The sequence below is a fragment of the Stigmatopora nigra genome, chromosome 7 (assembly GCF_051989575.1).
Source record: "Stigmatopora nigra isolate UIUO_SnigA chromosome 7, RoL_Snig_1.1, whole genome shotgun sequence".
Lineage (NCBI taxonomy): Eukaryota > Metazoa > Chordata > Actinopteri > Syngnathiformes > Syngnathidae > Stigmatopora > Stigmatopora nigra.
Genome location: NC_135514.1, coordinates 8,058,576 through 8,083,512, shown reverse-complemented (window position 1 = coordinate 8,083,512; position 24,937 = coordinate 8,058,576). Strand labels below are relative to the sequence as shown.

At 41.4% G+C, this 24,937-nt stretch overlaps 1 protein-coding gene and 1 long non-coding RNA gene across 4 annotated transcripts in view; one reads left to right on the top strand and one right to left on the bottom strand.

Moving 5' to 3' along the window:
- Nucleotides 1-24,619, top strand: part of creb5b (cAMP responsive element binding protein 5b) — a 49,297-nt gene extending 24,678 nt beyond the window's left edge. For all 3 annotated transcript variants that reach the window (XM_077721744.1, XM_077721745.1, XM_077721743.1), the window contains 6 exons: nt 7,265-7,391; nt 9,416-9,526; nt 19,768-20,124; nt 21,408-21,635; nt 22,536-22,644; nt 23,592-24,619. In XM_077721744.1, coding sequence (XP_077577870.1) covers nt 7,265-7,391; nt 9,416-9,526; nt 19,768-20,124; nt 21,408-21,635; nt 22,536-22,644; nt 23,592-23,740 — 1,081 coding nt within the window. In that variant the 3' untranslated portion in view covers nt 23,741-24,619. The remainder of the gene's footprint in view (nt 1-7,264; nt 7,392-9,415; nt 9,527-19,767; nt 20,125-21,407; nt 21,636-22,535; nt 22,645-23,591) is intronic.
- Nucleotides 7,132-9,699, bottom strand: LOC144199869 (uncharacterized). The gene is made up of 2 exons (XR_013326997.1): nt 9,396-9,699; nt 7,132-7,389 (listed from the first exon to the last, which is right to left on the bottom strand). It is a non-coding gene; the product is annotated as an uncharacterized LOC144199869 (long non-coding RNA).
- Nucleotides 24,620-24,937: the final 318 nt, after the last annotated feature.

Sequence of the window (24,937 nt, the reverse complement as noted above, 5' to 3'; positions counted from 1 at the left end):
AGAATTTTCACATTCAACTTCCATGCTTAACTAACGAGTTTCTCTATTTTAACATTTTTTTATAGCCAAAATTTAATGGATGGGCTCAAATTTAATGTTTGTCCCAGGCCATATGTATTAGTAATCACTGCTGCTGATGTAACAGTGGACTTTCCCCATCTACCGTCTTATTTCATCCTTTGAGGCTCATTTGTTGAACAGAGTTAAATAACTGCACTTAAAATACCTTAACATACAATAATAAAAAAAGGCATCCTGGTTTTGGGATTGATAGTTTTCCAAGTAATCGCTGAAGGCCTAGGCTATAAACTTTTATTCTTTCTATATGAGCTCAGTAGAGGTTTTTTCACTATAGAAGAGAAACCGCATCATTTTGCTTGCTTGAAATTTTCTTCAGCTTTGTTCAACACACACAGTGCGAGCATCCCATGAATTAGGATAACAAGTCATTTTCATTGCCCTACTATGTTTACTAAAAAGCTTCAAGGCTTGGAATCAATTAGGATTGGCTTTCCTCAAGTCCATTTACTTTAGAGTTGAGCTAGGCCTGCAGCTGTGAAACCTGAGGACTTATTTCGCTCGCCCTCCTTTTTCCTCGCCTTTCTCTTTCCCTGTGTCCCCAAAAATGGTCTTTGGGGAACGGCGCTGACACAAACCAGTGTTAAAAAACTAAGAATAAGGAACGGCAGCTCTGAATGTCATGGCTATCATTATCATACAAAGAAAAGGGCTCTCCAACTGATTTAAATGCTTTCCAATTGTAAACATCTGGGGCTGAGTCGTGTCAATGTTAAATGTGTTGGACATTACTAGTCAAACCATGAGATACAACATTCTATGCAAACCCCAACTTTTTCTTTTTTAAAAGTTAGAGCGGGGGATGTCCTGGAAGATGGGTGTGGGTACAAAACTTTTAGAATGACATTATTCTGGTTTGGCTGTTGAGAGGGTTTCTGTACTGTTGTTTCCATTACGTAGGACTTTTTAGTTTTAATGAAAGTGAGTGAATTGAGTGGCAACTTATTTGTTTTATTCCTAAAATGTCTTTTTTTTAATTGTTGATGTCATACGCGTGTTATTTTAATTAAGGGTCAACAGTTGAGCATAGTTTTGGTCATGCGTGTCGTTTTTTGGTGAGAGCTTCTCCAATTATAATTGTCATTTCCATTTCACATTAAAATGCACAATAGTTTTCACACTTTTTGAAATTACACCAGTAATTTGTAGTTCTTATCTTTGCCTTTTAAAGGAAATTCAAGTTAGTCTTAAACAAAAAACATGTGTAAGAGTTTTGTTATAACTTAGCTTCTCCATTATTTTCTGAATGCAAAGCACATTAAATATACATATTCCCCAGTCTCCAATTGAACGAGCTTGCCAACACAGAAAGGCATCTGGTATCGTTTGACTTTCTTCAATACAGCACCACTCCATTTAGGATTTGGATATTTCTCTCCACCATTGCTTTCTATACCTGCCGCATAGTCGAAGTGCTCCACAACAGACGGAGCTTTAGGCTTTCATGTTCCGTAGATAAACTTTAACCTCGCAGAGTTGAGAATTTAAACAGAGCACTTTTTATTAGTGTTTCGGTTTGGTTCAGGGAGATAAGAAAGGGAGGTCTTTTCCTGAGTGCAGGAGAGCAGGACCTCTACAAAATGCCTGAGGAGCACTCGTGTCCCGACTTGACAATTACAAAGACCAAAAAAAGACAAGAAAATGAGCCATGCATTGGAGTCAATGTCTACACTATACTATATGGGATGATGCATTTGCTTCCAGAATGAGCATAAATTAAAAAAAAGTTCCAGAAAATGGTGTGTGGAGTTGATTAGAAAATGAAAAGAGACAAAAAGAAAGCAAGGGAACATCCGATGTACATCTGACCTGAATTAAGATGAGCTCATTGTGTACTGGAGTGTGCGTTTAATAGTGCGTTTGTAGAGGAACGCCCAGGCTCTGTTCCCTCTCATTCCAGCGGGCCTGTGTCATCCCTGCCCCGGGGCCACCACACATGCAGCCTCCTGCACAAGCAGCTCACACTCAGGGACATGCCTCACCGGGATCACTCCACCAGGAAGTGTGGAAAAGGGGGATCAGAGGTAGACGGAGGGGAGGAAGAAAGGGATCAGAGGTGGATGGAAGAGAGGAAGAGGGGCCAGGAGGTAGATGGAGGAGAGGAAATGAAGGATTCGCATGGGGAGGAGGGAGGGGGGGGGGGCATCAGAGTGGCTTAGGTGGGACTGCGAGAGCGGATCAGAGATTTGTTTGTGCAAGGAAAGGAAAAGACAGATCATGTTAAAATTGTACAAAGGACAAATGTGATTACAGGAATTAAAGATTAGGGAGAATGCAGTTTGGAAAAATCAAGACTTAAGTGTTGACGTAAAAAAAAAAAAACTGAGACAGGCTGACCTGGGTGGAAAAGATTCGGGATGGAGCGCAAGTTGAAGTAAAATAGTCAAGCGGTACACTGACTTTTGTGAAGTCAATAGCCATATGCCATACCAGCAATGAAGCATTAACTGCTTTAAGATGCTTGTGAAGAAAACTGTATCATGCAACTAATGGGATAAGGCAAAATTTCAGTCAAAAAGGTCCCTTACACTATTTTTAATCATTTATTCTCTTAGTGAAAGCAATCATTTGTACCCCCTCCTGCCCGAGCAAGAAGTTTACAAGAAACTAATTTATACTTGAATATACTTAGTATATACCAGAAGCGTGCTGTTTAGACACAATAAAGAATTACTGGAAAGTAGTACTAGTTCTTTGGCAATCTTCGATAAATGTAAAAATATATACATATGTGTTAGTACTGTAGCAAGTGAATCACAGAAATAATTGTCACTAGCTGTGGTTGTATTGAGAGATTCTGTTGTATTAGTAACCGAAAAGCCCTAATTTGTTGCGATGAAAAGTGATTTGGACATAACAGTGTGCGTTTTCTCGGTGACACAGCATCTTCCCCTCAGACCAAAAGCATCTGGGCAGCGTAAAATATGCTGCCAGTAGGTTTATCTCATTTTGTGGTGAGATGAATTTATAGACAAGCTTTCATAATCTTTCATTTGAAATGACAAATCCTCAGTGTCCTCATAGCGCCGCATCACATCTAGTAAAATTATTGAGCAACAAGCCACTAATTGATAGCAGACTATCATTCATGATCTTTCTTCACTTTGCCTTTGCCTCATCCAGTGTCTGGGGCGAGAATGTGCACCCCCCCCCCCCCCCCCCCCCCCCACACCCCCACCCGAGATCCAACCCATCTTTTCTTACGGCGTAGCGCCATCCCAGCATCCATCCTCCACTCGCCAGCTAATAAAAGTCAGCCTGTGTCTTAACCCATTAGCGCTGATTTATATGATCAGATTCATTTTATTTCCTCAGCCCAAACCCCATGGCACTCTCCTCCCACCAGTGATTAAAGGCAGTAAATCAGGGGCAGGTCCTGTGTAGTGTTTACTCGGAGAGGCAGGCAGCTGCAAGCTGTTTGAGGCCCTTGTTTCTCCCTCTGTTTGCTTGGGTTCCCATGGCAACTGCACCACCGTCTCCCAAGCGTCTGGAACTCGGCCCTGGGATGTTTTGGTTACGTCCGAAACTTTTCTAGCTGTCGTGTCTAACCCGGAGCCCGGTGGCCCAGCACGGGACCGACCACTGGCTCCACGTTGGATGTCGAAAAGAGAGAGCAAGAGAGAGAGAGCGAGAGAGAGAGAGAGAAAGCGAAGGGGGAAAAGGCGAAAGGACTCCAGAAGGGAGGGACAAAATCTTGGGGTAGGCAGGCACAGGGTGGGGGGAGGGCGGAAAGCCAAAAGCATTACATCATTCCTGGACTAGACTCAGAAAGGGAAGGATATGAGTCAGTGGACCTGTGCCTCACTCTCTCCTTTTCTCCCCCTCGCTCTCCTTTTTGGAGGGTGGCCAGGGCCCTTGTGTTGAAGCATACACTTCTCCACTTGGAGTTGGAACACTTCATGTGCACATTGACCACAGTGTGCACTAATAAGCTAATCTCCAAGGTCTTGAGATGAAGTGGTAGGGCAAGTTATTGCTAAGGGCGAAACTGTGAATCTGGCTAATTTTCAATAATGAAGAAAACGGGATAAACATAGAACACGTGCGAGAAGTTCTGACAGTGATGTAATGGTGGACCGAAGCTGGGTGGTAGGTGGGGGGCTCTGTGGTTGAGGGCTGGGGACTTGGACGGAAAAGAGAGCTTGTGAGAGCCCAGCACTTGGTAATGTGAGAGCGTGGGGTCAGGACTGTGGAGTGTCTACCTGCTCTCCCCAGAGACCCCCAGCCCAGACTATTATCAATCCCCTCAGAGGAGCCGCAGCCTGTCATTATTCACTCACCTACACACACAAACACATACATGAGGGAAAAGAACACACGAGTCGTCGCCTCAGCATCATTTAGAGAGTTGCTGTCTTACATAAATATAAGCCATGTTCAAAGCAAAGCAGAGATCATTCAGAACAATGATAAATAGTTAACAGAAAGCGTTCAAATCTCTCAAGATAAACATTTCACATTAATCTGAAATACTTGACTAGCAGAGCTGGCATTTTCTTTTTTGTAGTTTCCATACTTAAAAGTATCACCGATATAATGGGTAAGCCTGTGAATAAATATATGCCATTTTCAATTATTTTTGTAATTATTAAGAGGAAAAAAATATTCAAAAATAACCAGCCCTGTGTGGAAAAGTCATTTTCTACTGTCTACACCCAATTTCTAAGGCTCCCACGCCTATTTAATTTTTAAAAAATCACATTAATAGAACTAGAGAGAGAAAATGACGCAAAAAAAACTGCAGCCAAATGCCACAATCCCCCCCTAAAAGAACTATAAACTAAGCGACATCAATAACGTAATACAAAACGTGCAATGGTGGTAACTCCCCCAAAAAATTAGGAAAACAAATGAATGTAAAACCCTTCCCGTCCTTTTTAGGACAGAATTATCTGCTTTGACGCGTCGAAAAGGATATTTTTGATGGTGTGTGTCTCATAAAATCTGGCATAAATGGAACACAGGAAAAAATAACATTATACAATTAGTCAATCAGGGTCCCGGTTTTGTAATTGTCCAGAGATGCATTGCTCATTCTGGACCTGGAAAACTTGCGGTAGTTGATGAAGTCAGAAAATCTGCTCTTTAGCAGAAAATGCTAAAGGAGAATGTTGGGCCATCAGTTTATAACCACAAGCTGAAGCACACTTTTATTCTGTAGCAGGACAATAATTACAGTTATAGGGTTTAGAGGGTAAATCATCTCAATTTATCAAGGGCCTTCCTTTATTTGGGGCTATGTTAGTCTGATCATCTTAAAATGAAGAAACTGCAAAAAAAGGATGAATTATTTTTAATTTTTATTTTTAGTATGCCACTTAATTTCATTGAGATGCTTTTGTTTATTTTACTAGTGCACCTGAGAAGAAACAATTACAAAATCAACAGTTTATTTCTGTCTCTCCCTTGTTGTTATTATTCCATGTTCTTGACGACTGGACGATGGAAAATGTGTTCTACTCGTGCACGGCCGGCCACACTACGTAGCTCATTGTATTTTCATGACTTTTCCCATGTGGAAATGTTTTGATACGTAGCACTGCTCAGGTGTCATATGTGCTGTTAAATGAGTGTGATTGTGATAAATTGTTATGTTAGACTGAAATGACACACAGTCGGGATGGTAATAGTGCTGTGTGTACAGAGCAATCCAAAATGTCTGGAGGCTAAATGCACATATTTAGCTTTGGAAAAATACAGGTATTTATTCAGGTGTGGGACCATTTGGCTCTGCCGCTACAACCCTCCAAACCCATGCTGGACCATCACAACACATGACTTTACCAATATAATAATTCAGACTTTGATGTGGTCAATTGACTACATTACACAGTCAACCTCGATGCTTTTGATTTGGACTTCTTCCCTAAATGTTTCTGGGTATTGATCTGCATTGATTTGTGAGATGTAGAATTTATCTCGATGGCATGGATGACTTGAATTATTGATTGTTTGAATGTTGGTGATATGTAAGAATCACATCGGGAAAACTGGGGGTTGCACTTTACTGCTTGTAGCTCGGTAGTGTTGTTGTATGGCTGTGAACCGCATACAGTGATGGTAAATCTGTCCATTGTTGAAGTATAAGAGAGAGTATTTCTCAAACTTTTCTGTCGATATCACTGTGAATTCTCCCACAAACCTTACTGTTTGTGAATGGGAAACGCAGAAGCCATTTCTGCCTTTTTGTTATGATAAATGCTTTAACTTTATCATCATCTGTCATTGTACATGAAGTGTGAAGGTTTTAAACGTATCCATAATCCATCCCCTGATACCTCTACTTTTGCAGCCTGACTTTTCCATTCTGACATAACACATTTAAAACAAGAGATTCACGAGAGGAAAGCTTGCTTAGAAAAAATGATTAATATTAAAGCAATTACTCATAGAGGGAAGTATGTTAGTCTGTGGGTTTTAACCACACTTTTTAACAGCTTTATGTGGAGGTTCCACAAGTGTTTCATCATACATGTGACAAATGTTTAAGATAATTCTCCTGCTCTCTTTTATAAATGATTTCTTCACTCTGGGTTATAAATTGCGTGCTATGAACTAGGCGTGCGGGCTGCCTTTAAGTTTAAAAAAAAGAAAATCCATTTGTCTATATCACTATCATCACCACTTTTTATAACTAGCCGCCTGCATTGACCCTTATTCTTGAAGAATGTTATAATCAATAGCTCTTTGGCAGCCTCAACGTGGAGCATATTGTAGTTAAAAAAGGTCCCAAAGCTATTAGCCACTTTGAGTAAAATCATCTTCGGCATTTATTCTTAAACTGTCATAGTCTTTTATTTTTTATACCTCTGTTCAACTTATTTATTATGTCGTCTTTTGGCCTGTACAAAAAGTATTTATTTTTTTTATTTTTCCATCGACTTGAGTAAGCTTCATGCACAAATCCTCACAGCACTGCCTCACCAAATTGGCCCAGTGGTCTTGTAAGTCACTCTGTGGAAAATCTAATAGATTGCCATGAAATTGTAAAAAACTGGTTAGTGGATTGGAGCATATTATTTTCATTATATTCATTAACAAAGACAAAGAAGCTCGTTTTCCACTGTTCTTTTGGCTTTTCTGTGCTGATCCTACGTCAGATCAACATTTCAAATGTTGGGTTTATTGATTTGACCTGGTATTTTGACGTATAACCCCTTGACAATTACTTGATGTGTCTTCTCAGGCCTGTTCCTGGCTCTCTGTCCTCACTGTTGCACCTACGAAACAGACAGAGACAGCCTCTGCCAGCCTCCATGCCTGGAACGCTGCCAGACCCAACCATGCCTGGCTCCTCTGCTGTGTTGATGCCTGTGAGTACAATGGAGTACACAGTCACTCATGAGCACACCCACTCACACACACACACACACCACACTTTTTCACTCACATAGTGTAGATTAGGTCTACAGACAAATTTACACACTGAACATACATACACCTTGCAGGGGGCTTTTTATCTGTAGCAGGTTATCAAGGAAAGTCTGTTTGCCCAAGAACAGAGGACAGCTTAATATGGTTGGGGGTATGGATTTGATTGAAATCATGTTAAGGAGTAAGTTTATAAGAACGGGAGGTATGAAGTTCTAGTTATGTAATGCGGAATGTGAATAGTGGTTTTCTGCAAATAACAGTTTGTTAAGCTTCTTTAGCTTCTCGTGTCTAATCAAAAGAACGTTTATTTCAGTTTTGATCATGGTTTGACATAATTTTTCGACAAATAATTTGAGATTGCCGTAGTATAATATGACTTTGTTCTGTATTGTCTTTTCTTCTAAAGTTCCAATTTCAATTAATTAACATTGTTTCCTTTACTGTATCCAAACAAAATGTCCCATTTCCGTTAATTTCATAGCCATGCATATTAGGTTTTTCAACATAGCAATGATGGCTCCCTAAAACAAGTACTATTTTTTTCCCCTTTATGATATCAATCAAAGCTGTAAAGTGAGATAAGAGCCGGATGATTACAAAAAAGATTTAAAGCTCAACCTTAGATGAAAAGTTAGTTGTACCGGATCCACCCCCTGCCACCTCCTTTTTTTTTTTCTTCTGCCAACTTTCATCTTCAATGCTGTATGTACATTGCTTTTCTGCCAGCTTCTTTCAAATGTGCACAAGGCTTTCTAGAGCAAGGAAATCCATCAGGTCTGACTGAGTCGGAGGAACTAAAAATTTGCAGTTAAACGGTACGGTTGACCTGCAATTTTCTTCCACGGGGCATTACATTTTGCAGGTGAAGATCAAGGCTGCCTCTTGTATCTCTCTCACATTCCATAGAGTTTTTCAAGGCTGAAATTTGGACATTTTTAGGCAGACACAGATGACAAAGCATTTTCTTTTTTTAGTAGTCCACCATTGTATTTTATGTACTGCTCTTCCTCATAATTGAGTTGGGTTCTATAAACTCTAGCTGTAAGGTAAATATTAATTTATATATTGCTTTAATTAAGTGACTCACTTTGAAAACTTCACTTTTGTGTATTAACATTCCTTTGTTTTCACTTTCTGGATGACCAGGTGTCCCAATACTTTAGTCCATTTATTGCTAGTTCATAAAGTAACTAAAGACAGTCCATGTTTATGGTACGAGAAAGAAAAAAAAAAAAAAAGAAGCTCCGATGTTTATTAAATTAAGAGCTCAGCCATTTGGGGGGGAAGATTGACGGTTCAGGAAAGGGGTGCAGGTTAGGGTGATATTTTTACACAAAACACACTTAGTGCAATTAAGCCTGTGTGTCAGGTTCTAGTCCGCTAGTCTGTGGCTGAAAGGGGGGGTGGGGATGTCGTGTAGGGGTGGGGTGGGGGGTCTTTTCCCCTCGGAGGCCACACCACCACCCAGAGTTAGCAGCTGTGAAGTTGTAGCGACTCGCATACGCACATTTATGCATGCATGCACCCACACAAAGGCTCCTTCTTTTCTGTCCACTTGCTGGTTTCACCCATGTTACCCACTCAGCTGATTTCCACACACATGGACGGCCATTGCCATGCATATACATGACAAGTGGCAGATTCTTACATATTCATATGGATGCTACACATAAATGCTATTTCTGAACACATCCTGCAACAAGTCGGGGCCCAAGATTTGAGGTGTGAGTGTGACTGACACTCAACTCACAAACACACACCCCAGTTTTACCAGCTTCCTGTGTTAATTCTCTCCATGCCGGCTTCCTGTTTTGGGTCAGCTCCTGTTATCATTACGCAAAGCTATGCACATCAGGCTTTTCTCATCGTTTTGCTTCACATTTTGTGTTCACTTGGCGGCTCGGGTTATATTTTGGATGAATATGAAAGATTTATTTACTCACAGTTGCTGTTCTTTTGTCAGATGGAGAGACAAATGTCCATGGGGGGCAACATGATGGGTATGCAAGGTCCCGCCCATAACAGCCCCTGTTCCTCAGCGCATATTCCCTCAATGCACTCGGAGGCCAAACTGGTGAGTAGTGTATACATATACATATACGTACATGCACATTCATGAGCATGTCTACTTTTTAGCATGGCTGCTTTTCTTTTCCACTGGTTTTGCCAAGCACGGCCCCATTCTCTTTGGCCTATGTGGATTTCATCATTTGATGTGTAATCAAAGCTGCGTCTCAACCTGCCAGCAGAGCGTTAGGGACTGGAATAAAGAGCTCTTTATACAGTTAAGGCACAGTTGCCCATTCGCTGCTTGATCTATATCTTAATGTACAGAACATGTTGTGAATTCCCTGTAATTTGTTAGCACTAGTCTTACTGAGAGGAGAATTCACATGATGTCATATTTCATACCTGAAGAAGTAAGGAATTTTCTTACGGTGTATATAGAGCATTAAATATGCAAATTAATGGCATACCTTCAACTTTGAGAATCCATTACAGGATAAAAACCCCATTTTAAATACAACTGGGACGTTGTCTTAAACATAATGAAATACAGACTCAATGATTTGCAAATCATGTTGACATTATATTTAGTTGAACACCTGACACAACCAAGATATGTAATTTTACAAAAATAATCATTAACATGGAAGTTTGTTTCTCTAATGATGTGTAGCTGCTTTTCTGGGCGTATTCATTACTCGACTGACTTCGGTGCGGTCAGGCACGGACTCAATTCCCGCTGGTAGCGGTATGATTGGGAGTGCAGATGGTCGTTTGTCTCTCTGTGTGCCCTGTGACTGACTGGCGACCAGTCTAGGGTGTAGTTTGCCTTTCGGTTGGGCTCCTGCAACCTTTGCAACCCTTTCGAGGATGGACGGTATGGAAGATGAATGCATTAATGAATGAAATCTACCATTAAGATAAAATTGGTTGAAATGGCCACCAAAATGGGGCGCTTCTCCATTGGACAAGTGGACAGCCCAAATGGGAAGTATTTCATGTCATGCAAATGTTGCTTTGAAATGACCGCTGACAGCTGACTTTGCTGGAGAGACGGAGCGAGAGAGGGAGAAGGAGCACTAGAGGTCATTACAAGAGTTATTGCTCTGATAGAGGAGTACAGGAGCATTCCCAGGGCATTTAATTCTCCCTCTTCCTCCTGCTCTCTCAAGATTGATCGTCTTTGTGGTCTTTTGAATCTCTTCGGCGGTTTCTATGGCAACATACCAGGGTAACACAATATTAGTGTATTAGGCTTATCTCTATCTTCTCTGGCTGTCATCCAGACACATCTTACTCGTTTTTGTACTCCTCCTATCTCTGTAATTGAATTGTAAATGCTCCATTGGGCCTTTCATAAACATATGCAGTCACTAAGTGGCTACAGGCCACCGCTTCAGTCTGCCATGCAGGCGCAAGGCACACAAAAAACTAACGGCGGCTCATTCCAGATTCCCTTCCTCGATGTCGGAACACGACTGATGGATTTTGGTGATTGCGGGAGGAAAGAATTGGATGCAATTTCACTATCAGGCCTGCCATCTCTGTTTCATAAGCAAAGAAGGAGTCGAAATTCCATAATATCCGCGCCCGGGCCCGGGTCGATAAATAGGCCCTGCTATCGGATGACTGGCCCATGATCAGGCCCATGTGTCCCCCGCGACGTCCACGATCCAGTTCTAATCGCATTACCCCAACCATGTTGACGTTCCGCCAATGGGAAATCTCCACACTGTAACCCGACACTCTCCAGGAACGGACCCTCACTCTCACCAAAGTTTACATTATTGCAGCAGGGAAGGAGATTGAGTGGGACTTTGATAGACATGAGGGAAATAGATAGACAGGGAGTTGAAAAGTGAGAGACATTGATATTCCGAGACATTCAACACAAGGAAATTGCGGTAATTCTTCACTTGAAAGGACTGGTTTTGAGCAATGTTTGATATTTTGTCTAAGTGGAGGCCCCTGTTGCCCATTTTAACCTTGCCCTGCCAGAGAAAGCACACTGCGGGTCCAGCGCTTGGGGGTCTAATGAAGGCAAATTGATTTTGTGGTGGGCCAGAGCAGCAGGGAGGCCTGTCTCTGGTGTAAATAGTTAATGAGGCAAAGGACTGCTGTGACCCCCTGGGGACTCATATCGCGCACTAAGCTCTGTTAGTGCTCTGCAGCTCCAAGACTCTATCTCTGTATCAGTGTCCCTATTTGTGAGCCATACTACCCAAACCAGACACTTGGGTCAAGTATTGAAAACATTTGATTTTTTTTCTTCTTTCTGGCCTTTCTTTGTGCTTTTTAAGAGCTTCCCAAAACTTTAAAAATATTGGAAATTTATCATTGGTCAAGTCATCCTTTTCTCGGTATGATATGAAACAATTTTGAGCTTCAAAGGGCTTTGTGAGCATGATCTTTTCAGATAAACTGACCATTATTTTTATAATTCGGGGGAAATTTGTGTAAATAACGTCTTGCGAGTAGGAACAGATACTTGTCAACCTGATAAAAACCACACGTAAATGGGCGACAATCAAATTTTAAGATGTTTTATACTTTATTTTTTAATGATTTTGCTTAGAAAATCACATTACAGCCAGACTTGACGGTGCTAACTTGGAAGGGAAACTGTCTGCCTATAGTGTATACTTGTATTTTTTTTTAACTACCCCCTTAAAGGTTCTTAAAATATCCAAATTGCATCCAAAGCGGATCTTACAGTATCATTTTTGACATTTTTGACAGAAGCAACTAGTTTCGGTGGAAGGACTCATATTTGTTCTTTTCAAATCCACTTTTTTCCCCCATAAAGTCACCAGTGTTTAAGTGGCCCAACAAAACCCAACGGAGTCATAAGGAACTATGTTTTCAGACTCTGGCCTGTCTGGGAGGGCTTGCCGAGATTGGAGTGTTTTATTAGTTTTCTTACAAGTGATTTCTGTGTGCAGAGCACTAGGTGCCGCCGGCCGGTGCCAGGTGTGGTTGTGTTCTGTTCTGTCGTGGTCTAGGGAACAGAATGGCGTGTGTTGTGGGTTGGAGGTTGTGGGATCGTCGACCTTCCTAGCGTAAAGGAAATCGGGATGAGGCCAAGTTCCACATCGTGTTGGCCAATCTATTACATCACCTCTTAGAGCTGCTTCTCCACGGGGCCTCCTCGCTAGCCCTCACTCACACATGCACACACAGTCGGATCTCCAGCCCTGTTTCATCATCCTTGCACAATAACAAACACACACCCACACAGGAAGGCAGGTAAATGTGCAGAGTAATTCTACAGTACGCACACATAAACTGTGCTTCCCCCTCCCCGCTCCCTTTATCAAACGCGTTCCAAATAACATACGCGAGGGCCACATGAGTGCGACATGACTCAGCTCATATTATCCCTGCATCCATTTCCAAAGTGATGCATGTTGTCTTTTTTTTGTGTTCCCTTCAAATGAGCTCTTTGCCCCCCCCCCCCCCCCCCCCGTCCCACTCGCCTGCCAACGTTTGACAGCGGACTCTTTTTAATGTTTGAAAAATGTGTTATTTATTAACTTGCAATTAAATATTGTTTACATTGTTACTAAGGACAATAAATGTGTCACTAAGCATTGAGTTAGCCCCCTTGGTTTTTAATGAGGTAAACAATACTATATGTTGCTCTACTGTAGCGCTCTTGGCTGTGGTGCTGGCACACTACAGCCGGATGACATAATTCCCTGGCATGTCCTAAATGTGCTCCTTTTTACTCCGCGTAGGGAGGAAAAAAACTCTTAAAGAGATATTTCATAGCGCACAGGAGGACTCGGCATTCAAAGTGTTTTTAACCAGACGAGAGTAGCTTTTTTTACATTTGGGTTTACACAGCCCTTAGTGTTTGTCTTTTAAAGCACTTGGATTAATAGGCATCTAGTTGAATTTTACAGTAATAAAAGCAACAGAACATGTCATTCATATTCTGTATAAAAATGCCAAAGACCGCATGTGTTTATGAGTCACTCTTTATGCACATTGCACACTCATAATTGTTTTAGGATGACATAATTTGCTTTCACTTGCATTTGTTAGCACCGTTGTGGAAGACCTCAGGGTAAACTGCTTGTAGTGAGACAGAAACACACACACACACACACACACACACACACACACACACACAGACACACACACACACACCCAGATACACACACACACAGTCACACAATAGAAGTGGAACTCCAGGTTTTGTAAGCAACATCTGTATGAATGGCAACATTGTTAGAGAGTGATGTCATTGGAGAGGGACGGTGAGCTAACGGCACAGCTGAATGTGCAGGCGGATCTGTAGTGTACGGAGTACTGTATATACTGTATTTGTCCATCAGTGTGTGTACTATGTGCACAAATGTGAGTCACAGTCATTCCATTGGCCCAGGCAATATTGTCATTTGGAAATCAAAACATATTTGTGGAGTAACTGGACTGCAACAAAGGATTGGCATACAGTTTCTGATGCAAAGCCTTTGCGTCTAAGCGGTTTCGTGTGTAACCTCAGAGGACACAAGGCTACATGTACTGACAGGGTGATAGGGATGATGAATATACAATTGTTCCTTTCATTATTGAGGTGAGTGGAGTCAGAGTGAGGAGCCGTGAGTTTATCAGTGTTGGATTCGGACCAAGGAGAGGGGCCCCCCCGTCTCACACTGCTACCACTGTACGTATTGTTGTTTTTCTGACACAGGGACGTACTGTCTATTCAATTGTTGTTTTATGATGACGTGACACTCTCTTAATAGATCTCGGCAAAAACTGTTCAGTAAAACCTCTGAAGGTTAAGAGGGGTTGGGGAATATTGTTTTCCTTAAAAAAAAGAGAATGGAATTGGAATTAATCCATTCGAGCATCAGTGATACATCTTTAACTGTAAAAGTCCAATGTTGTAGGCACATTTTTTAAGGTTTCAATTAGTGTTGTGACTTCATCTCTGTTATTATGATGATAATTTTCCATTATTTTTCAAAACCTTTGAAATAATGTCATTTAATACCTTTTGGATTATTGTGATGTGAATTGCTCGGAGTTTAAACAGACTCACTACCAGAAAACAAACTATTTCTGTCATCTACATATCATTCTTTTTTAAAATTTATATTATCTTAAAAAAAGGTTTCCTTTTATTTGGCAATTCACAAAACACATTCTCATTTCATATTTCGATCTCTTTACCTTTGGTCAAGCCTCTATGAAGTGATTCACTATCTCAAATAAATGGTTACATGTGTGCGCCTTGGTGTGTGGATAGTGGTGAACATGTTGCATCTGGTCATTTTTGAATGGATCCGTGTTGTTTTTGCTGTGCTGACGCAAAGGCCATTTTGGTCATGGTCCAGGGCCCGTGAATGCCAGGGAATCCGTCTGAGCCCAGCCAGGGTAAACCAGCTGCCATCACACTACGGACCGATCCACTCTCAATGAACCCAAACATCCAATGACATATAGCCCCACCTCAAACCCCCGACGCAGACACCAACCATTGGATTAGTTACTCCGAGGACTATATAATAAGCCCTCAAACACTACACAGGTGATTGGATTAAGATTGTTGTGTCAAAGATTTCACTCTGAGTATGTTCCAGTCAATATTAACAACTTTGGTCAATACCAGATCTCCTTGGACACTTGGAGATCTCATTTACTTCCACTGTATTTTTTCTTTTCGTCAGTTCCTCCCTCTCCACGGGAAAGAGAAAAATTTAATAAAAGCCTCCTTTTGTGTTCTTTTTCTTTTAAAAGACAATTGCTTCTGTCCTTAAACACACAGAGCGCCCTCTAAATGTAAAGCGACCTGATAAAGAATCAATTATGACTTATTAATGGGGTTGGCCTTCCAAATTGTTTCATTTATGAAATGTCTTAATGCTGAGTTACATCTTGTTGAGCAACAAGCAACCATCTTGGTTGACGGAAGTCTTATTAGGCTCATTGTCGCTAATTTAATCCTTGCATACGATCCTTGATCATCATGTGACTCAAATAAAACGTGCCGCTTTGGGCCTAAGGACCTCTGAGCTTCTTAAGATTGCGGTGAAACTGCTCCAAAAAGACATTGCAACTCCTGAGTGTTTTTCTATAGTCAGGTTCAACATGACTTGTATACATGTCAGTGTTTGATACAATTCTTATGAGGCCAATTGTTGAGCTAGGTAGGAGTGAATCAAATGGCCGTTGAGAGTTCTGGAGCAGAATTGACAGGGTAGACAAGCAGCTCAAAGTAGGTTTGGAGAGAAGCGCCTACTGAATGGGAGCGTCCCTCCCGTTTGTCCGAGTGCCTAGTGTTGGCAGAACAATCGGTGGTCTCCATTCCGCAGTCAGAGTCGGGCCCGGCTCTCAGGCACTTGGCCCGAGACCCGAATAAGGAGAGGGGGCAACGTTGCAGCCGAGCTCTCCCATCAGACTGTCTGTCTCGTTGCTCCCAGAGGAAATCAGTTTAACAGTCCCCAGCTCTTGGCAAGCACAGGGAGAATGGGGGGAGGACAGGGAGAAGAAGGTGGAGGGTTACTGCCTCTCTGGGCGAGAGGGAAATCTAATAAAAGTCAACTAATGGGGGGTGTGGAGTTTAAGGGGATAGAGAGTGGGTTCTGCAGGCAGGCACGTAGTGGGTAGTAAGTGGAATTAGATCCTCTTAGCGCTTGGCAAAGCTACACAGACAAACCCCAGCTTTTGAACTGCAGATGTTGAACCATGATGGGTTTAGAGTTCGGGGAATTGAGTCCACACAAAAATTTTGCATGAAATGTTAGGACAATGAGGAATCATCCAGTAAAAGATGCACTACATAAAAAAAATCTCCATGAATGGACCACAGTGAAGCAAATACAATCTGTTCTTTGATGCCGTTGGTCTTTTTTTCCCCAAGATTGGAAGGCAAAAGACGGCTCTATGTACTAGTTTGGTTTTTGATGAGGTGAAAATTTGGAGAAATTGCGTGCAAATACTTTCACGGCGATAATATTCTGTCATGAATTTTGGGTGAAGTCAATTTTTCGGGCGATTTCACTTTGTGATATAGCAATAGTCAAGGTCAGTGTAAATTATTAGGCAAATTATGGTTGAATACGACTACTTTGGGGACATTTGGCTTTGGAAGTTATGCTGTATTTTAATGTCTACCTACCTCCTTTTATGAGGCAGTGATGGCTAAATCTTTGGATGCTGTTGTGTGGCGCCAGAAGGACTCCAGTGGCCAACCCTCTTCCACCGTTAAAAGAAATAAAAGTTCTCACCTTGACCTCACTGGGCTTGATTTAGGCCTCCTGGCATGGTCTCTTCCCTCACTACCTGCTCGACACTTCCTCCATCTCTCTTTAATAGAGGTGAGGTCATTTGTCGAGTGGAAGCTCGGCTATGTTTTTTGAAGGTGCCCAGAGCACTAAACTGGACATCACTCAAAAAGCAACACTGTTTCAGAGATGAAGTGGCCATTAATAAATACAATTATTGGTCCATCACCAGAAAATGCGAGAAAGGAGAGATTAGGGCAAGAGTCTGAGAGTGGTGTATTTTTAAAAAGTAAAGTCACCAAAAGAAGAGGATAGTCATTCTAAATTGAAAATATTTTTTGGGAAAAATGCAAAACCTTGTAAGCATTTTGTTAGTTGTTGTTGGAGTCTCTCAAGTTCTATAGAAGGGAAGAATAGACATCCAGAATGACTTAAATGTGTTGTGTTTTCCAACCCCCTCCCTTCAAACAAAAAAGGAACAAAATCTAGACCCATACAGGGTAACACCTGTGTTTATTTAATGACTGTTTTCTGTGGCTCCCATATAGAAAAGAACGGCATAGTATGTGTGTTATTAGAGTTAAATGCACGTGGCGCTTCAGTTGTTGCACTCAGCAGTCTAGTGAAATGCAACCAGGTGTGAGAAGGCATCAAGAAGGCTGATGAAGGGTGTTTTACAATGCTCATCATCACTTGACAATAAATTTAACTCAGTCATTGTGCTTGCGGGTGCAAATGTGGAAGTTTTAGGATCGGTTTTCCCACATTGCCGAAAATAATTGAATTTTCTCATTCACATGTATAAGATCAACCTCTGTTAGACATGTGGAGGTTGCAGGAGTACAGTATACTTTGGACATCAAGTTGCACTTTTTTCATAGTTTGGCTAGTCCTGTGATTTATACAGTGGTGCGAGTGATATCTATATTGACTGATTCTTGTTCCTAGTAGTTGTGGTTATTATTCATTTCTTCTTCCATCGCTATTGTGCAACGGCGTGACTATATATTTGACGCGCATCTGGATTTTGGCCTCTGGCTAATTCAATTACTATACAGATAGCACCACTGCCAGCTGGAATTTTATCAAATGCTGATAGAGGAACTCACTCTATGGCAGGCTGATTGCTTGTTAGAAAGACCCATCTAATCTCCCTACCCAGCCCGGTCGGTCTAACAGGGGTACTATCTCGCTCCCTCCCTGCCTGCCTTCACCTTCCCATACCCTCTACGCCCTGCTATCATGGCGTCCAGTTGACTAGGAGCCCCCCCACATATGCCGGCCGTTTTATGTGTTATTTCTCGTGATAACATGAAGTGACTTCGAGGATTGCCAACGCTCAAATCTGATTGGTTTCTTCTTACACAAGAGGGGCGGGGCTCACCTCCTGGGTGCTGAGTGACAAGTTGAAGGTTGAAGGGAATGTGTTTTGTGGGGGTTGTCATCCCTTGAAACCATCCCATGTCCCCGTCAACACTGTTGACCGCGATGGATGTGTGTAAGATTGATATAATCCATTTTTTTGTTCAAGAACTTTGCGGTTGTTTGCGTTAAGAGTCCTCTTATCGTGCTATTCCTCACCATGTGGTAAAAACTACTGTGTTTTTGCTGTACATGCGGAACAGCTGCAAGCCTAGGGGCTGCATGCTGTGTGTTAGCCTGGCCTCTATGGTATTTTAACCCCGGTGGTCCCAACATAGAGGAGTCTTCCCCACCCCTGTGTGAGTTGACCCGTTGAAGATGCGGTCAAGGTGGCTACCAGAGGTTGAATTTTAGCTTTAAGCAGAGAGGTAAGGAGAAAAATGGAAGAAAAATACATGCAAGTGATGTGTTACATTGTTTGGCATCTCTTGAATGACAAACTGAGCCAAAATAGGCTCGTCAAGGTCGTTTTTTTGGGGTATTTTTTTCCACAATCCAGGCTTATGGAAAATACGTAGATAATACAGGAATCGGGCATTGCGAGAATAGTTCCAAATCAAGATCTGGAAAGAATGTGCTGGTGACCAAAAAAAAAAAAAAAGAATTCTTTGGTAGATGGTGTGTGAGAGGAGAGGGTGAACTGATGGTGTGCTCGGATCGTGTCTAAGTATTGTGATCCAGACCAGCTGGATGACGTTCCCTGTGGGAATCATGAATGTAGAGGCTGTTAAAAGATATGGAGCCCTGGACGCACTGTGGACTTACTGACAGCAGCTGGGAGGAAGGGGGAAGGGAGTTCACAAATGAGAAATGTGGGATTCAAGGCAGAAGAAGCCTTGAGGCAAAGTCTTTCATTTACTTTTTTTTTTAATTCATTTTATTTAAGAAAACATCATCAGGCAAACAAAATTGAAATGCATTCATGCTTCATGTTAGACTAAACAAATCTGAACGGGTATTTATGGCCACTGCCCAGGTGAATATATGAATTCCAGTCAGACATTTACTTTGAATTAAGTCTCGGTTCGTCTGTGACATTTGCAGCTTGGTGGCGTAACTGGCATGTTTGAGAAAGTCTCCTCTCCATGCCATGCCCCCCCCCCCCCCCAAAAAAAAACACTCTTTAGGAAAAGTAAAAGTGGGTAAACTCAACCAATGTGAGAAAAGTGAGAAGAACAACCATCTCTGTCTTTATAAGTAGACTGACTCAAGGCTTGGTCAACAGTCAGAGGCTTACAGCTCGCCAGAAAGCTCATCAAATAAGCAGACAAGTCCACCCACAAAAGAGGGAGGTTCTTAGGAATATGAAGAGACAAGAGCGGGAATCAGGCAATCAGGGAATGTAAAGGAGAATGACAAGGCTGAAGGAGAGACAGAGGACAGACTAAGTGCTTTGAGTTTGTTCCTAGACATATAGATTTACGGTGCTATTCATCCTCTTATCTAGTCAGGAGGAGTAGCCAGAATCGCTGTTAGTAATCAGCAAGAAACAGTATAACATATCAGTCCATAAAAGCCCAATGTGATTTATTTATGGAGAATGTATGGATGGTTATTTGAACACAATGAGAAAAATAAATAGAATGAATCGATATCTATAATTTCAATTGCTACATCTAAGATTTTTTTTTTGTCCTTTCCATTCCAGAGATTGAAGGCTGCTCTTTCCCATCATCCGGGAGCCATCGCCAACGGTAACATGAACTCCATGGGCCACATGATGGAGATGATGTCGTCGCGACAGGAGCAAAGCAACCACCATCACATGCATTCGCACTCGCACTCGCACGCACATCAACACCTCCAAGCGGCCCCCCACGCGTACCAGCACCACAACCATCACCACAGCCACAGCCACAGCCAGAACCACGCTCAAAGCCACGGGCAGGGTGGCCAACATCACCCGCAGGGACACAACCCCCATCACAACTCCCACAATGCTCATCTCCATCCAGGGCACCCGCATCAGACTTCGCCACACCCTCAGATGCACTCTGCCTCACAGGTAAGAAAGACTCAACCAGGGACAGACAGCCTTACTAATCTAGATCTCGGTTTATGGTCGTATATTTGTCCTGCGGACATTTACTCTCTTAGGTTAAATAGGACCTACAATTGACAGATCAAATAAGAGCAAGCTGCTCCATTGAGGTCAACTGGATATATGATTGATATATAAATTGACCATTTATTTTTCGTTGTTATTTTTTAATACATTTACGGCTGAACTCTCACCTCAGAAACCTTCACTTTGCAAGCTTTGTCATATGCATTTTGAACAAGTTCTCAAGTCGCCCTATTTTAAGGAACCTTTTTTGTAAATTAACTGCTAAATTCAATATCCAGGTTGCATGATAGTGCCTGTTTTTTATCGATCAAAATGAGGGTCAGAATTCCATTTATTTTAGTTTTTGGGAGGTTATTAAGGACTTAAAAGTCAAACATGTTTCCTTTTCGATTTTATATTGAGGAAACTTAAACCTAAAGGGAAAAAAGTAGCATCATAATGTATAAGTTGCTCGCACTAGCTAAAAAGTTGCAATGAAGAGCAAAATAAAATGAATCGCACTAGAAAAAAGTCACATTATTAAGGAAGTGGAGTAAATCTGATCATATTCCAGAAAAAAAATACAACATTGAACATCATAGTGATAATAGCTGAATAAAAATGTTAACGATTAATTAGAAAACTGTAGTCTAATTAACACAGCATAATGAGTTTTCCAAACTTAAAACCCAACTCCAAATGACTATCAAATCCACTAAATTCTTCTTCTCTCTGACATCTGAACACTTTTGATGTACACATGCCATGCATTCAATAGACTTGCATTTTCCGTGCTTCTCCTAAGAATGGTCATGTTCCAAAACAGCTTACACTTGAGTGAGCCAACTTCGTGTCAAGATCCGTCCGTCCGTGTACGCTTGTGTCCGCCGGTGTTAGTCTGAGTGGAAGTGGGTGGTGGAAAAGCGGCTGACACCTCTTTAACTAGGAAGGCAGCTCGCTGAATCAGTCCAGTCACTCGCTCATTGAAGCAGATGTTGTTTTCAGGCGGTTGGCACACTTGAAATAGCTTTGGGCCTAATGTATGGACGCTTGTTTGTGTTTGGAGAGCAGCGGGGTGGCTGCAGCAGTCAGGTGTCTGGACCTTTTCCAGGTGTGTCACAAAGATCGCGTCTGTGGTTGCGACTTGGCAGACGCAAACTGTCTCATTACAGAGCTGGGTTATGATTAATCCCCCCCCCCCCCCCCCCCCCCCCCGCTGACCCTCCCTTTCCGCCTTTCAGATGTCCCCCGCCACCCAGCACATGCAGCCGACGCAGACGCTTCATTCCCCGCCCCCGAGTGGCGGCCGGCGGCGGCGAGTGGTGGACGAGGATCCGGATGAACGTCGGCGAAAGTTTTTGGAACGAAACCGAGCGGCGGCGACGCGATGCAGACAGAAGAGGAAAGTGTGGGTGATGTCGTTAGAGAAGAAAGCCGAAGAGCTCACGCAGACCAATATGCAACTTCAGGTATGAAAAATGAAGCAAAAGCAGACATTATTATTTTACCATCAAACTAATTATGGCAACCTCACCATCATTAAAAAAATATATAGTATATATATATATATATATATATATATATATATATATATATATATATATATATATATATATATATATCATATTTTTTTCTAAAAACTTGTTTTAATTTTCCATATAATCCCAGGTTGACTATATTGACATGAAATTATGTTCATCATTAGTCAAGATCCATATCCTTTTCCATTAGCCCCTTACAGCTGTGTCCCAATTAACCTGTTCAAAAACATTTTTCTGATGAATATCGATTCAACAGATTGAATTTTAATCATGTTAAGTAATTAAGAAACTAATGATAATATACTTCTGGTGAATGCATAATGAAGTTTTAGATAAACCCATCCATTATCAAGGGACTTAATTAATTACTAAAATGCTAAATGATCATTGAAATTAAAAATAGGCCCCAATGTTTGGTAGGCTTCTTTTAACAATGCGATTAACCTCCGGGTGGGAGGGCTCACAATGTCACTCGCTTTGTTCTTGGTCTTCAGAAGTTTGATAGGTGTCGTCTAAAGTTGTTTACGAATTGATTTTCAAAACCTGCCTTTTGTCTTTATTATTTCAGGGATGATTTATTTCGTGCAGACTTGTAGTTATTCCAGTTTTTCAAAAGATTGAAGTATTTCATCAGTTCTCATTTTTGGGTACGGGGCGTTCGTAGTTGTTTTTCAAGTCCATAACTCTCAACAATGTCTGCCTCAGAACGGGACACAATAACTAGAAAAATGTATTTTAAAGCATTGTTACTTTTCTTATTAAAAACACGGTGAATCGACATTACTGTCAGCTTAAATGATGGCCCGTTTTTTTTTTTTATGATTGCAGAATGAAGTGACGATGCTAAAGAACGAAGTGACCCAGCTTAAACAGCTCCTCCTCACGCACAAAGACTGTCCCATCACCACGATGCAAAAAGACTCCCAAGGTTACCTCAGTGAGTCACAAAAACACACACAACACATTTTGATCTCACGGTGAGACTAACGCTGCCTTGGAGACGCTTTGTATTGTACGAAACAATTGAAAACATTCCACCTAGAGCGTATTTTCTGAAACCTAATGTGACAAATACGTCATGAGCTTCAGTTTGCATCCCAGTGTGACGTCAGAGCTCCACCCTTTGATAGGGAGGGATATGAGACTTTATAATTAGGATAGTGAGTCTCCCTTGTGTGCTTCTATAAAGGAAAATGAAGCTCATATCCGGCCAGTTTGAATGTTGCTTTTGGAATAGGGAGAGCCGCCTCTTCCCAGACTGGGCGAGGAGACGCTCATCAATGAGTCTTGAGTTGTGCACGCATGGCCAACTTAATGTGATCGTAATTCGCGTAATAGTGCGTTTACAGGGCCGAGGGATTCTGTTTTCCATTTTTGTGTTATCTGCTCATAGTCTATTTTTGAAAGGGAGTGAGTCAGTCATTGAGCAAGTGTTTGAAATTTATCTAAAAAAAAAAGTGTGTGTAAAAATTTTGATTCCATCCATAAAGAATACTAAACAATTTCCTAATCTGGGACATCTAGTGGACGTCCAGTAGTGACAAACTAATTTCAATTAACAGCCGAATGATGTCAAAGAAAATGTATTGCGACACAACAGTAACATGTTGGAAAATACAAAGTATTTCCCTTTCTTTTTTTCGCTTAAACAATACAGATTATTAATAGTGGCTACTGTAGTTTTAACTGTAACAACATCTTGTAATAATTCCTTCCCAAATGTCATAGAACAAAACATCTACGGGCCTGCAAACCTCTATTAATAACCTCTAAGTCCCATTTTTGGAGTACGAGTATTACCCAAACGACCATTTCACACACACGGCGCGTAATGTTGACGTTTCACGTGAAAGTTATTAACCATCAGCAGCGATGTGTCCGCAGGTCCAGAGAGCAGTCCATCAGGAAGTCCATCTCCAGCGTGCACGCAGGTCATTCAGCACAACACCATCACCACCTCCACCACCAACATAGGGGGTAGTAATGTACACGGACAAGCCAACACCCGAACAGACATTAACCCCATCCACTAGGACCAACTATTCCGCCCCTGTGGTCGCCCCCCGATTCCCCCCTATGTCCGACTCACCTCTGCTTTTTTTGAGGCGCTGCAGCTGCACCCATCAATCCATCGAGAGAAACCTCAAAGGCCTCCAAGGCACTTCTTTTTACAGTAGCAGTGGTATGTATTTTTTATAGACCCAATAATACATGTTTTATGGTATGTTTTTTTTTTTTTTTTTTTTTAACTTTTGTTGTCGATGTTATTTTGTTTTGTTTTTTCGTTGGGTAACGGTACAAATGGACCAAAGTGTTCATGGAACAGGAGGGAAAAGACTGGAGATATAAATTAGACTGGATCGTGCATCAAATATTTCCCTGCAAAGCTTTAAAACACGTCATAACTGTTTAGTATATCATTTTACTCGAGGTAAATTTGGAGGGAAAAAATCTAGCTAAAATCTAGCTAAAATCTAGTTGGGGATTAAATATCAAGAACATTTAGGTCCAGATGTATTTAGGCAATTAAACATACATATTTTGTGTAACATGAAGTAAAAAATTGACACAAGTATTTACTGTTAAACCAAACATTAAAAAATAATTTCACATCAGGTCATTTAAAACACTCACATAACTTTTCACATGTTGACACTTAAACCCAATTGCATCAGGATAATTGCAAGTAATATAATTTGTGACAACAAATCTGCCAACTAAGACGCCAATGTGAACTCATTTCCAATGAAAAGTTCCATCTATATCCTCGACAAAAGGGTAAATAAAACTCAATTTCTCACACAACAAACTGTCGACAAAACATATGGACCTAAATGTCAATGTGCCTGTTGCCATCTCAACAATGGAGGTGTGATGATGGTGTCACCTCTAAATAAACCGCCATAATCCACCTTTCCTTCTCAACCAGTCCTTTTAAACACATTGTGGCCAGTCTTAAAAATAATCACAAGAACTTTGTGGTGATGGTAATCGCCTTGCTTAGTGCTAAAGGGATTCAAATACAGCACTCTGTGGCTAACATCAAATTACTTATGAATTTATGGACTTTTTTCAGTTTTTAGAACGTCCTCCGAGGACCATTATAAATTTTGAACAAAATATGACAAGAAATGTGTATCATAACAGATTATAAGCACTTTTTTAGTTACTTTTAACAGTTTCACTTGAGTTTTGATACCCTTCCGGATCAAATCCGCATAAGGTTCATC